The sequence below is a fragment of the Chrysemys picta genome, chromosome 5 (genome assembly GCF_011386835.1).
Source record: "Chrysemys picta bellii isolate R12L10 chromosome 5, ASM1138683v2, whole genome shotgun sequence".
NCBI lineage: Eukaryota > Metazoa > Chordata > Testudines > Emydidae > Chrysemys > Chrysemys picta.
The window spans coordinates 57,799,536-57,813,218 of NC_088795.1; the positions used below are offsets into that span (position 1 = coordinate 57,799,536).

Below are 13,683 nucleotides of genomic sequence, written 5' to 3' on the forward strand. Positions count from 1 at the left end.
TGTGGCTGTTGCAACTTGGTGTGAATCTGCTGTATAGAAGACCTAGGACTTTACCTAGTAAAGAACGTTGTCATTACTTAATGCAGCACTTCAGATTGGTGACACTGAAGTCGCTGTTGATATTAGAGTAAATGGAGCCATTAGAATTTGGTGTCATATGTAGACAGTTCACTGCCCAGCAAGCAGTGTTGTCATAGTGTTAATGGGGTGCTTTCAAACTGGCACAGCTTAAATCAGTTATGAAATAGAACAGTATTTTTTAGAACAGTAAAGTGGAAAAATATAGGCGTTAGTTATGTAAATTGTAGGTATACTGTAACATACACCAGAAGCTTAGTGTAGAATCTCCATTTGTACACTTTGCAAAACTATTAAAAAAAAAAAAGTGAGACACCAGGGACCCAATTTCAAAAACATCTGTCTTTATTTCCCAGTATTTTAGAATACATTATCTCTCTACACGTTCCAGCTACACAGAAAATGAAAAGCCCTCCTGTGGTTGATTTTGTTAGTTTGTTTTATCTTTTTCCTGTAGTAAAACATTTAGCAGATATTCCCATTCTTTCCCTGCTTACACACAATTCTCTGATGCAACCTTAACTTTGATTTTTGCCAGCAATCCATCATAACTAAGACTGTGTCTTGGACCTAATACTGATATTTTGATATTTGACACCTCTCACCAAACGGTCTTAAACACTGATGTCTATAGACGTTGCTTGTTTTTTCCTGTTTTCCCTTTAGATGGTAGCAGTGACTTTCAGCAACGTACAGCTCTCTTCCTGGTCTCTGCATGTTTCCTCCTGTCATCAGCCTGCTATACTCTGGGAAAATAATGAGTAACATCATTGCGTTCTACCTTCCTAAATTCCTGGTGCATTGTCAACTGGACATAATATTGCTCTTTTTACAATCCTAAACCATTGTACACTACATTGCTAAGCAGTGGGGTGGCTGCTGTGTGTAATGTGTGTGTGTGTTTCTACTGTACAGTGTGAGTATAGGGCCACATCTTGCAAATTGCTTAGTGACCTCATTTTCCTTTGGCTTTTAAACAATACTGAAAGATTTGAGGATGCTTAGCACCTTGTAGGATTAGTCCCACGCAGGGGGGGCAGGTTTGTATAATTTTTGGTGATGCCCAGAATGAGTCCAAGTCCTGCGCACCCCCTCACCCACCCCCACCTGCCTTTTATTTTTTAAAATAGTGTAAAAATGGACTGGAAACAGTAATCGTTTAACAGTTTTCCTATATTGCACAATATGGGGGTGTGTGGAGGGATGAGGGCTCTGGCTGGGGGTGTGGGAGGGGGCTCGGGCTATGGCAGAGGGTTGGGGTGTGGGGGGATGAGGGTTCTGGCTGGGGGTGAGGGGCTTGGGGTGTGGGAGGGGGCTCAGGGCTATGGCAGAGGGTTGGGTGTTGGGAGATGAGGGCTGGGGTGTGGGAGAGGCTCAGGGCTGGGCAGAGGGTTGGGGTGCGGGTTGTGAGGGCTCTGGCTGGGGCTGCAGGCTCTGGGGTGGGGCTGGGGATGAGGAGTTTGGGATACAGGCAGGCTGCCCTGGGTCTGGGGTCAGAGAGGAGGACTCCACAGTCCACCCAGCCCTCTCCCCGGTGGCAGCACACTCATCCGGCACAATCACTGCACGTGCTACTAGGGGCCGGGCCCTCTCTCAGATCCAGGAAGCCCCTTTGCCTCCCCTGTGGTAGGTACCGGGGCGGGTTGCCATCATGTGTGCGCCTCCTCCTTCCGCTGGCAGCGGTGCCTCTCCTTTTTGTAGCCGGCAGTGGCTGGCGAGGGAGCGGAGAACAGTGTGGAGTGGCAGGGCAGCTGCCAAGGGTGCAGGCAGGGATGCTCCAGGGGAGGCACGCAGGGACGGCAGGCGAGGTTGGGGGATGCTCCGGGGGAGGCGCACGGGGCGCAGGCAGGGCCCAAGGAGAGACCCAGCCCCGAACATTGGTGGAGCTGCATCCCCGTGCCTTGAATTTGCTGGAGCACTGGCATCATGGGCCCATATAACTCCCCGCCTCTGCTCCCATGCGCTTGTGAAATACTCTGGGGGGGTCCTTTGAGGCACAGGTGCTATAAACCCAAAATACTGCTTATTATTTGAAGTTATAGCAGTAGATTGTTGTCCTATAAAGGAAGTTTGTTTTATGGAACAGAAATGAGATATATTTCTCTACCAGATTATAAAGTAGCTGGGTATTAACAACTAGGGGTTACGGGATATATACAGATTAGCAGAGTGCTTTTGACCTAGCACAGGATGCGTATATGTGAGAGTTAGTGTCTATGAAACTTGTAACTTATGGTTTAAATATTGCAGTGTAGAGGTGAATTGCCACATTTTGTTTCTGTTCTGGAGTCACCATGTATTTTTATAGAGTTCTATAATATTTGTGGTAATTCCATCAACAACTTTGTTTTTCCTATACCAGGCTGATTTTTAAAAGGATGAAGGGTGAACTGATTACCTCATGATTTCCAGACAGGATTAAAATGTTTGTCTACATACCTCTAAAGTATCTTACTTTAGCCATTCCCCTTCAAGCCTCAAATAAATCCTGCACTGATCTGTTCCTGATCCCGGTCTTCAGGTTTTCCCCATGCTGAGCTGACTACATTCAGGCCTGGTCTACACTACGACTTTAATTCGGTTTTATCAGCATTAATTCGAATTTACCCTGCAACCGTCCACACAACGACGCCATTTATTTCGAAATAAAGGGCCCTTTAAATCGATTTCTGTACTCCACCCCGACGAGCGGAGTAGCGCCAAAATCGATTTTAACATTTCGAATTAGGGATAGTGTGGCCGCAATTCAATGGTATTTGCCTCCGGGAGCTATCCCACAGTGCATCATTGTGACCGCTCTGGACAGCAATCTAAACTCGGATGCACTGGCCAGGTAGATAGGAAAAGCCCCGCGAACATTTGAATTTCATTTCCTGTTTGCCCAGCATGGAGAGCACAGGTGACCACAGATAGCTCATCAGCACAGGTAACCATGCAGGCCGATAATCGAAAAAGAGCACCAGCATGGACCGTGAGGGAGGTACTGGATCTGATCTCTATATGGGGAGAGGATTCAGTGCTAGCAGAACTTCGTTCGAAAAGACAAAATGCCAAAACTTTTGAAAAAATCTCCAAGGGCATGATGGAGAGAGGCCACAATAGGGACTCAGATCAGTGCCGCGTGAAAGTCAAGGAGCTCAGACAAGCCTATCAAAAAACAAAGGAGGCAAACGGTCGCTCTGGGTCAGAGCCGCGGACATGCCGCTTCTACGCCGAGCTGCATGCAATTCTAGGGGGGGCCGCCACCACTACCCCACCTGTGATCGTGGATTCCGGGTCGGGGATAGTCTCATCAGCTGAGGATTCTGCCGATGGGGGAGAGGAGGAGGAAGATGAGCTTGCAGAGAGCACACAGCACTCCGTTCTCCCCAACAGCCAGGATCTTTTTCTCAGCCTGACTGAAGTACCCTCCCAACCCTCCCAAGCCAGTATCCAAGACCCTGACCCCATGGAAGGGACCTCAGGTGAGTTTACCTTTTAAAACATAAAACTTGTTTTAAAAGCAAACGGTTTTTAATGATTACTTTGCCCTGAGGACTTGGGATGCATTCGCGGTCAGTTCAGCTACTGGAAAAGTCTGTTAACGTGTCTGGGGATGGAGCGGAAATCCTCCAGGGACATCTCCATGAAGCTCTCCTAGAGGTACTCCAAAAGCCTTGCCACAAGGTTTCTGGGCAGTGCATCCTTATTCCGTCCTCCATGGTAGGACACTTGACCACGCCATGCTTGCAGCAAGTAATCTGGTATCATTGCCTGACAAAGCCTGGCAGCGTATGGTCCCGGTGTTTGCTGGCACTCAAGCAACATCCGTTCTTTATCTTGTTGTGTAATCCTCAGGAGAGTGATATCACTCATGGTAACCTGGTTGAAATACGGGAACTTAATTAAGGGGACAGAGGTGGCCGTTCCTACTGGGCTGTTTGCCTGTGGCTGAAAATAAATCCTTCCCTGCAGTTAGCCAAGCGCAGATGGGAAATTGGCCCTGAGCTTTTCGCGTTTGGCTAGCAGGGATCTTCCCTGATAGCAGCCACGCGGTGGGGGGAGGGGTACAGCGATCATCCCAGAGAATTCATGGCGGGAGGGGGTGGGGTGGGGTGGTTAGTTTGTTTTCTGCTGCTGCTGAATGTTAACAGAAAAACCGCAGCACTCTACGGGCTTTGCTTGGTATGTGGGAAAGGAGGGCGCAGAAGCCGTAAGACAATGGCTTACCATGGCCGCATGCAAGCCGAATTCTGTTGCCCGGACCTGTGATCTCTAGCAGCAAAGCCACAGGCACTCAGTATTAAGAGGCAAAATGCGACCTTGCACAGAAATCACATGTGCTATGTAATGTGAATAGTGTTGGTCACCATGAAAGAGTATAAGCATTGTTCTGCAAAATGTATCTTTTTAAACAATTCTCTCTTTTTTCCCCTCCCTACAGCAGCTGCAAATTCCTCAAGCCTCCCTCCTCCATCCCGAAGGCTATCACAGATAAGGCGTCGTAAAAAGAAGATGCGAGACGAGATGTTTGCAGAAATTATGGAATCCAGCCGCAGTGACAGAGCTCATCTGAATGAGTGGAAGGAAACGGTTTCAAAGTATAGGAAAGAAGCCAGTGTACGTGAGGACAGGAGGGACCAATGTGAGGACAGGAGGGACCAACGTGAGGAGAGGAGAGACGCTCGAGATGAGAGGTGGCGGCAGGAAGATCAGAGGAGGCAGGATGCAACGCTGGGGCTGCTGCGTGAGCAAACAGACATGCTCCGGCGTCTGGTGGAGCTTCAGGAACGGCTGCAGGAAAACAGACTGCCGCTACAGCCCCTGTACTCCCCTCCCCATGTTCCATATCCTCCTCACCCAGACTTGTAAGAACGCGGGGGGGGAGGCTCCGTACACCTTCCCATTCCACCCCAGTGGACAGCCCAAGCAAAAGGCTGTCATTTTTTTTAACCTTTTTTTAGTGGCCTTTTCCTTCCCACCGATCCTCCTCCCAAATCCCACCCGGGTTCCCTCCCTCTTTTTCTAATCTATTAATAAAGAATAAATGATTTTTAAATGATAGTGACTTTATTTGGTTTGAAAGCAAGCTGGGGGAAGGGGGAGGGTGGGTTCCTTACAGAAAATGAGTCAATAAAGGGGGCAGGTTTTCATGAAGGAGAAACAAACAGATATTTCACACTGTAGCCTGGCCAGTCATGAAACTGGTTTTCAAAGCTTCTCTGATGCACAGCGCTTCCTGGTGTGCTCTTCTAATCGCCCTGGTGTCTGGCTGCGCGTAATCAGCAGCCAGGCGATTTGCCTCAGCTTCCCACCCCGCCATAAAGGTCTCCCACTTATTTTCACAGAGATTGTGGAGCACGCAGCAAGCAGAAATAACAATGGGGAGATTTCTTTGGCTGAGGTCAGAGCGAGTCAATAATGAACGCCAGCGACCTTTTAAACGGCCAAATGCACATTCTACCACCATTCTGCACTTGCTCAGCCTGTAGTTGAACAGCTCCTGACTCCTGTCCAGGCTGCCCATGTATGGCTTCATGAGCCATGGCATTAAGGGGTAGGCTGGGTCCCCAAGAATAACTATTGGCATTTCAACATCCCCAACGGTTATTTTCTGGTCCGAAAAGTAAGTCCCTTGCTGCAGCCCTTTAAACAGAGTAGTGTTCCTGAAGACGCGAGCGTCATGAACCCTTCCCGCCCAGCTCGCGTTGATGTTGGTGAAACGTCCCTTGTGATCCACAAGTGCTTGCAGCACCATTGAAAAGTACCCCTTGCGGTTTATGTACTCGGTGGCTTGGTGCTCCGGTGCCAAGATAGGGATATGGGTTCCATCTATCGCCCCACCACAGTTAGGGAATCCCATTGCAGCAAAGCCATCCACTATGGCCTGCACATTTCCCAGAGTCACTAACTTTCGTAGCAGCACCTGAGTGATTGCTTTGGCTACTTGCATCACAGCAGCCCCCACAGTAGATTTGCCCACTCCAAATTGATTCCCGACTGACCGGTAGCTGTCTGGCGTTGCAAGCTTACACAGGGCTATCGCCACGCGCTTCTCAACTGTGAGGGCTGCTCTCATCTTGGTATTCTGGCGTTTCAGGGCAGGGGACAGCAAGTCACAAAGTTCCATGAAAGTGCCCTTACGCATGCGAAAGTTCCGCAGCCACTGGGAATCATCCCACACCTGCAACACTATGCGGTCCCACCAGTCTGTGCTTGTTTCCCTTGCCCAGAATCGGCGTTCCATGGATAGAACCTGCCCAATTAACAACATGATCTCCAAAGCAGCGGGGCCTGTGGTTTCACAGAATTCTGTGTCCGTGTCCATGTCCATGTCCTCATCATGCTTGTCGCTGCGCTGCTGCCGCCGCTGCCTCCTCGCCTCGTTTTTCTGGTCCTGGCTCAGCATAAACTCCACGAGAACGCACGAGGTGTTTACAATGTTCATGACTGCTGTCTTGAGCTGAGCGGGCTCCAGGCTTGCCATGGTATGGAGTCTTCAGTGTTCACCCAGGAAAAAAGGCGCGAAATGGTTGTCTGCCGTCCGTTGCTTTCATGCAGGGAGGGAGGGAGGAGGTGAGGCTGTACCCAGAACCACCTGCGACAATGTTTTTTGTCCTATCAGGCACTGGGATCTCAACCCAGAATTCCAATGGGCGCGGGAGACTGCGGGAACTATGGGATAGCTATGGGATAGCTACCCACAGTGCAACGCTGCAGAAATCGACGCTAGCCCCAGTACTTGGACGCACACCGCCGAATTAATGTGCTTAGTGTGGCCGCATACATTTCGACTTTATACAATCTGTTTCCCAATTTCGAATGATATAAATTCGGATTAATCCCGTAGTGTAGACATACCCTCAGTGTCCTGAGTCAGCTGCCTTGGGAATGGCTCTCTCATACCCCTGTCTGTAAGGGAATGCTGAAGCCTGTCACCTAGCCTCAGCCCTCTCTGGGGGAAGTGAGAGGGGGAAAAGTTTCCATTTTCTTTCCAGGGAACATCTGTGTACCAGTGATTGTCTCCTATCACAGAAACGAAATCCAAGTATGTTAGGAAAAGATTTATTTGGCTTAGGAAAGAAAAATATAAATGAATTTTAACATAAGTTAACAGAATAAAATGAGATACTGCTGGATTCTAGGCAAACCTTCCTGAGATGTGGTAAATCTTGTGGTTACAGTCTATTGACTAAATAGAATTAAAATCTTTGTCAACAATGCTTGTATGCTTTGTCTCCTGCAGCCTGTTGAATCATTTATTTCAAACATCCTTTCCATAGATCAGAATCTCTCTCTCTAATGGCCCCCCTTCAACCTTCCCTCCCAATTCAATGGCTTGTGCAGAGGTTTACACATTACACATAGATCACTTTGTGGTGATTAATCACTGTGCCCAGCAACATGGGACTACAAATAACCAATCTGTACTATGATTGTTTTGTTCATGTTGCTCTTTTCCCCTTTGTCAGTCTTTAAAGGATTTAGCACCCCTAATATAAAGCTTTACCGTAGGGTGTGCCTGTCCTGTATCCCCTCCCTGCTGGCTGAGCACGGTGCTGCAGGGGCTCCTTGCCTCACTTTCCCCCCACCTGGGTTTTCTTACTTTCCCAGGGATTCACATGTCTCAGACCTCTGACTGGATCCCTCTCCCTTCCGGGATAACAGAAGTCCAAACAACCAAAAGGTTCTTCTGCTCCTCTTGGGCTCTTCTTCAGCTCACCCTCTGGGCTTGGTTCCTATTTCCTTCTAGATTACCTTTAAATCTCTCTGGCACTGGGATAGAGCCCTGACTCTTAGTCTTCTTCCCTAGAGTCCCCTCAGAGTCTCAGTCCCTTTCAGGCTACCTTTCTATCTTCTCTGCGATGGTATAGTCCACTGATTCCCAGGCTACTTTCCAGGGGTCCTCCAGACCTTACTTCAGGGCCTTCCACAGGAGCCCAGCTTGCTCTCTTTGGTTTCTCCTCTCAGCTCTTTTAGGAGGTCAAGGTGTTTCGGGTTGTCACCTGACCCCAGTTAGTCCAGCTTCCTAAGACTGGGAGACATAATTATGGCACAAGTGGAGCTGACTAACTCAGGCCTCCTGACCCTTAAAGGGGCAGGCAGCCCTGTCACAGAGATTTTATCATCTCTTCAGTCTGTCCTTTTAGAGATGATGGGCACAAATCCCAGGGTGCATACTCATGGCAGAATGCTCCAGTGGGACTCTGTCTGCAGCTCTAGAGCCTTTCTTAGAGGGACTCCACAGAGCACAGGTGGCAGTGCAAAAAAATTAATGTAGCCTTTGGTTGCATTAACCTTTGAGGACTTGCCATTAGTGATGGGGTGATATGCATCCTCTTTCCCTGTCTTGGATATTTGAAGCCTTCAGCATCTGGGCCAAAGGGCACGGGGAAGGAGTTGTAGAGAAGGCATCACTACATGGCTGGTTCCCATCACCTTTGGCTCAACAATACTAAATTATTTTTTATACCATTGTTCCATGAATTCGATGCAGCATCGTGACTCCTACTTTCAGTTCTAGTTTTCTGGATCAGACAAATAGTCAGGTGGACTTTATTCTCAATTGGTAAATCATGCCATATTTTGTCCCAAGCTGCTTGTAACAAAAAAGCATCTGAACTTATGTTCCCAATGCTTTCTACATTACATGCACCCCTGCAGCTAAAAGATTGTATTTTAATTTGAAAATGCCTTCCCCTTTCCCATGGTGTGGGAGTATCATGATGTTAGCCTGTGCCTGCTCCCTCCCCCCCCCCCCCGAGTCTTGATGTTGAATGGAGAATGCATAGTTGTAGCACCATTCACAAGAGAGAAAAAACCAGCACTGTGGGACCAACTAGAATGCTGCTATCATACAAACGGGGGTGGGGTGGGGTCGGGTGGGGGGTGGAAGAGCAGTGTAAGGAGGAGGGGAGAAAAGGAACCAGGCAAGAGATGTGAGAGGAAGGGAATGTAAGACAGAGGAAAGTGATCCGAAAATGTGTGGCTTTTGTGTTTGTGTCCTGGTAGGGTGTATAGGAATTGGATAGTATCCCTTTAATTAGTTGGCACCACACAGTGCAATGTAGCACTTGGAGTCAGATATGTCCTTCTCTATGTGAAATTGGGAAAAACATACAGCAGACTGGAAACCGTATATGCTAAACGGGTGTAAAAACCATTTGTGGTGTTTCAACTCCAGCTAATCCTGAGAATAAAATGTTTACACAGTGTGTTTTATAATGGTCACTCCTGGTCCTTCTGAATTGCATGAGATAGCTAAAAGATTAAATATTAACTAAATATATAAAATTGCTCTTAATATTGGCTGAGTATGAAGATGTAAGGAGAATCTTTACTGCAAGTTAAGAGTGTATGGGGACTTTCATCCTCTTCTCCACCTGCCTTTTAGGGCTGATGACATTCCAAACTCTCATGTACTATAATCAGACATTACAGTAGAAAAGTGTATGTTTTGATCTCAACTTCAGTATTAGAAATCTTAATGATCGTTTATAACATTGTGATATTGTAACTGAGAGCAGAATTTTGGCTAGTTAATATATCCAGTAGTCTGCCCAAAACAAGAGCAGTTTTGTGCCAATAGTAGTCAAATACTATCAATAAAAGCAGCAGTGAGAAACTGGCTAGGAAAGTCGGAATTATTTTTGTACAAGATATTTGCAGTGCTATTCATTTGCCTTTTTAAATGGGATTTAAGAATTGCGTAGCTGTGGAACTTCATAGTTCTACTGAAGTGATTCACTTCAGTATAGGACAAGAAATTGCTGAAGTCTATTGAAAGATATAAAATTACACATTTCTTGAATATCAAATTCACATGACGTTCAAGTTGCTAAAGGCTTTTGTTTGAATTAAAGACAAATATAGTTTTAAATCCTTGTTGTTCGCCTTGCAGATCTTTCGGCAGCCCAAAGAAAGTTTGCCCACTCTCTGAGGGATTTTAAATTTGAATTCATTGGCGATGCAGAGACGGATGATGAAAGATGTATAGGTATGTGAGAGCTCTGTGTGTGCGCATGTGCGTGTGCATTACTGGTTTTGTTATGCACTCCTATTCCACTATTTCCTTTTTTCTTTTTTCATGTTACAGATGCATCCCTGCGTGAGTTTTCAAATTTCTTAAAAAATCTGGAAGAGCAAAGAGAAATCTTGGTGAGTTGCAACTTTTTACTGTAAACAAATTGTAAGAAGGATTCAGATAAGAGCCAGTTAGTATTGTTTGCCACTGTATTAATCAGCAAAGTATTAGCATCAGTGATTTATTATTGTGCAATCTCTTTTTTGCTAATCTGGATTTACAGATTGCAGCTTCTTCTCACTAAAGGAAAAGACTTTGATAATGAAGCCAATGACAATGAACTGGCCCAGAATTGTAGTAACAGATTACATGCAAAAACATACATTGATGTAACATTAAGTTTGCATATTTTACTAAAAAAACAAAAAATGCAAAATTTGTGAGACCACCTGTAACAACCCCATGATTGGGTGATCAGCAGGGATTGAATCCAGGACCACCATAGCTCCAAAACACAAACCTTAACCATTTTGCTCAAAGCACCTAAGTCTTTTAGCTGGAAGCAGTAGCAGTCTCATGTGGGTTAGATACAGAAACATTAAATTAGCTCTATTGAGTGTATGGAATGCTTTCTACTCCTGTCTTCCTTGCTCTGTGTAACTTAATATATTCTGGATCATAACATCTCCCCCAGTCTGTGACTGATAGCTGTGTTTCGATCTCTGTGGAAGTCAAATATGGCTCAGCATTGACAGGAAACTCTGAGGCTAAGCCATTCCTCTTGCTTCTGCCTGCCAAATGCTCTACATTCAGAACTGAAACAAGTTCAGCAGTTCAGTTCCCTCCTGCCCATGTCTCCAATTTTAATGGCCCTATTTTGTTTCTGGCAGTAGCAAGCGCAGGGGCAGTCATGATTTCTCAGGGTGGAAAAATGTGATGCTCTGCCATGCTGTCTTGACTTGGAGCCACGTCTTCTGGCAGAGTTAGGGTCAATGGGCAGTGAGCAGGCAGTTCTTCCTCTGAATTGCTCAGGGATGCTGCATTATGTATTGAACATGTGTTATGGCAGACGGATTGCCTGGCATGGAGATGCTAAGTTGGAGGGCTCATGATAAAAAGAATGCCACTATACTCTGCTGTTCCTTGTGAACAGACAGGGTGAGAACAAAAGGAAGAAGGCATGGCACTGCCTAAAGAAAAGGGTAAATTAAAAACGACAAAAAAAATAGAGAAGAAAGGGAGTTTTATAACCAAATTTGTTCCATGATGGGAGGCAGAACTTTTGGTGGGTAGAAATGAGGGGCATAGCTTGGTCTTTGCGTTCAGTTGATGAACTTGTTCCATTATAGTTGTGCTGTGCAGCAAGACGTTGCGGTTGGCTTTCAGTACATCATTAAGGAAAATTAACTGTTTAGGTAGCCTCCTTTCTTACCAAGTAAGCTTATTGGCATGGTTTTTGACTATGCAGGTTGTTGACTTGCATCTCTTCCATTTAATACAATAGATTAATGATTAAAATGGAGGCTTTGTACTGCAACATTTTTTTCCCCATCTCGTGTGTGGGGTAGGATGATTGAGAGATCTAGGATGACCTGTCAAATACCTGTATGCATGGGAGTATGGCACACCAAGACAAGAGATGAACAGCATATGAATCTGGTAAGAACAGGGGACTCCACCACAGTGGAATTAATGCTGATTTTGCCTCACAGGACTTACTTTGAGATTTTAGGCTCACTAATTTTTAACAGTGCTTAAATGCTACAGTAAAAGGGGCCTTATTAAAATGTAAGAGCTATAGATTCCACTTTAAATGCCTGGCTTCCCTGCTCATAGATTTTGTTTTTAAGGTCCAGTACGTATTAGTAATTGTCACCATTAAATAAATGATGATAATTAATGGTAACTGATAAGATTTCACTGTTACTTGTTTTAATGCAAGGAATATGGTGTTTTTAAACGATTAATTTAACTCTAGGTAGTCTGTAGTCTAGCTTCTTTCCAATAGATTTAAGTTACTTTCCACCTAAATTCACATATATGATTACAAAAGTACCTGCAGGGATTAGATAGGATTTATGTAAGAGATTTGCATTGATTCGCTTAGCTCTGATCACATATGTGGAATCTAATACATAGATTTCTTATCTTTGGGGCAGAATTGTTCTTAGTCTCCAGTATGGTATTAATTTCTTGAGGTTATCTGTGTAGAAATTCTGTTTTTCAGGCCCTTATTTGCCAACATCAGCAGTCAGACATACAAATAGTGGTGCACCTGGGTGGCTTCTTCAGTTAGAATTAACAGACAAATTTGGAGCTGTTGTGGAGTGTTGGAGGTAGGAGCAGGGAGAAATACCTGCTGCACCTGAACGGTGTGAATGGAGGCATTTTGCTGTGTAAAGCTGTGAAGTCTGCTGGGGCACTGGCTGCTCAGTGCGCATCAATTCTTCTTGCATGTTTGATGCAGCTGGTGATTTGTCCTGCTGTTGTGCAGGAGTTTGATTCATCATCACTGTGATTCATGATTCATCATGTGCCACTCAACCCTTCCTCTGTTGCATGTTGAATACCATGTGGAGCATTCTAGAACGTTCAAAGCAATGGACTTACATGGATATTAGATATCCCAAAATGCTATGCTATAAGAGTGGGTGTTTTGCTGTTGTCAAAATGTCTTCTCTCGCCACAGTTGTAAAGAATTGCATCCATCTTGCTGTTTTCTTCCATCTCTGATGTGGCTGTGTATTAGTGGAGTTGTATGTGTAGAGCTAGTAAAAGTCTTTGGGATACTTCAGGAATTACAATTTTTATAATTATCCAAACTGTATCTTGGGACATTCCAATACCAACTTCAACACTGAAAATAGAGTTTTGTGGCGCATTTCACTGACTTCCTCAGCAGCTCTGTAACAGCGATAATATGTAGCCAAATGCAGCTTTGGATCCATAGAATGCACTCTTGGCTGCATAATCTCTGGACACTGCAATTGTGCTATGGACATGGCGTTACTTCCTCTTTTCATATGCAGCCTGTTTGCAGGTAAGGAAGTTATATGACACTATACGTGTGCTGTGTGATGGTTGCCTTATAGAAAACACTAAACGGAATGGAAAAGATCATGTAATGCATGTGTTCAGACAGTGAAAGATCTGATGAGAAAGTTCCTCATGGAGCTATTCTTTAATTCCAAAAGGAGACTGAATACTTTTCCTGAGATGTGGTTTCTTTCATCAGTACTTATATAGTCTAGCACAGGCTCAGGCTAGAGCACAGGCTTAGGGGTGCAGGCTTCAGGTGGCTCCCAGAAGTAGCGGCATGGCCCTTCTCTGGCTCCTATGTGGAGGCACGGCCAGGCGGCTCTGCATGCTGCCCCATCCACAGGCAGAGGGGGCCATTGGAGCATGTAGGAGGCAGAGGGGGGCCATGCCGCAGCTTCTGGGAGCTGCATGGAGCGGCCCCCAACCCTGCGCCCCACCTGGAGTGCTGGAGAGGGGCCATGCTGCGGCTTCTGGGAGCCACGTGGAGTGGCCTCCGACCCTGCACCCCGGCTGAAGTGCCAGAGGGGGGCCATGCCACGGCTTCCGGGAGCTGCATGCTGGCT

At 45.9% G+C, this 13,683-nt stretch overlaps 1 protein-coding gene across 11 annotated transcripts in view; it reads left to right on the forward strand.

Moving 5' to 3' along the window:
* The window catches only part of ARHGAP10 (Rho GTPase activating protein 10), a 257,127-nt gene that overhangs the window by 77,921 nt on the left and 165,523 nt on the right, over positions 1-13,683 (forward strand). For 8 of the 11 annotated variants that reach the window (XR_010601805.1, XR_010601804.1, XM_065597784.1 and 5 more), the window contains exons 2-3: positions 9,959-10,054; positions 10,154-10,215. The exons of the other annotated variants lie outside the window; for them this stretch is intronic. Coding sequence is in view for 6 of the 8 variants with exons in the window: in XM_065597784.1 (XP_065453856.1) it covers positions 9,959-10,054; positions 10,154-10,215 (158 nt within the window). In the remaining 2 variants the exon portion in view is untranslated. The remainder of the gene's footprint in view (positions 1-9,958; positions 10,055-10,153; positions 10,216-13,683) is intronic. 11 annotated transcript variants of the gene reach the window in all.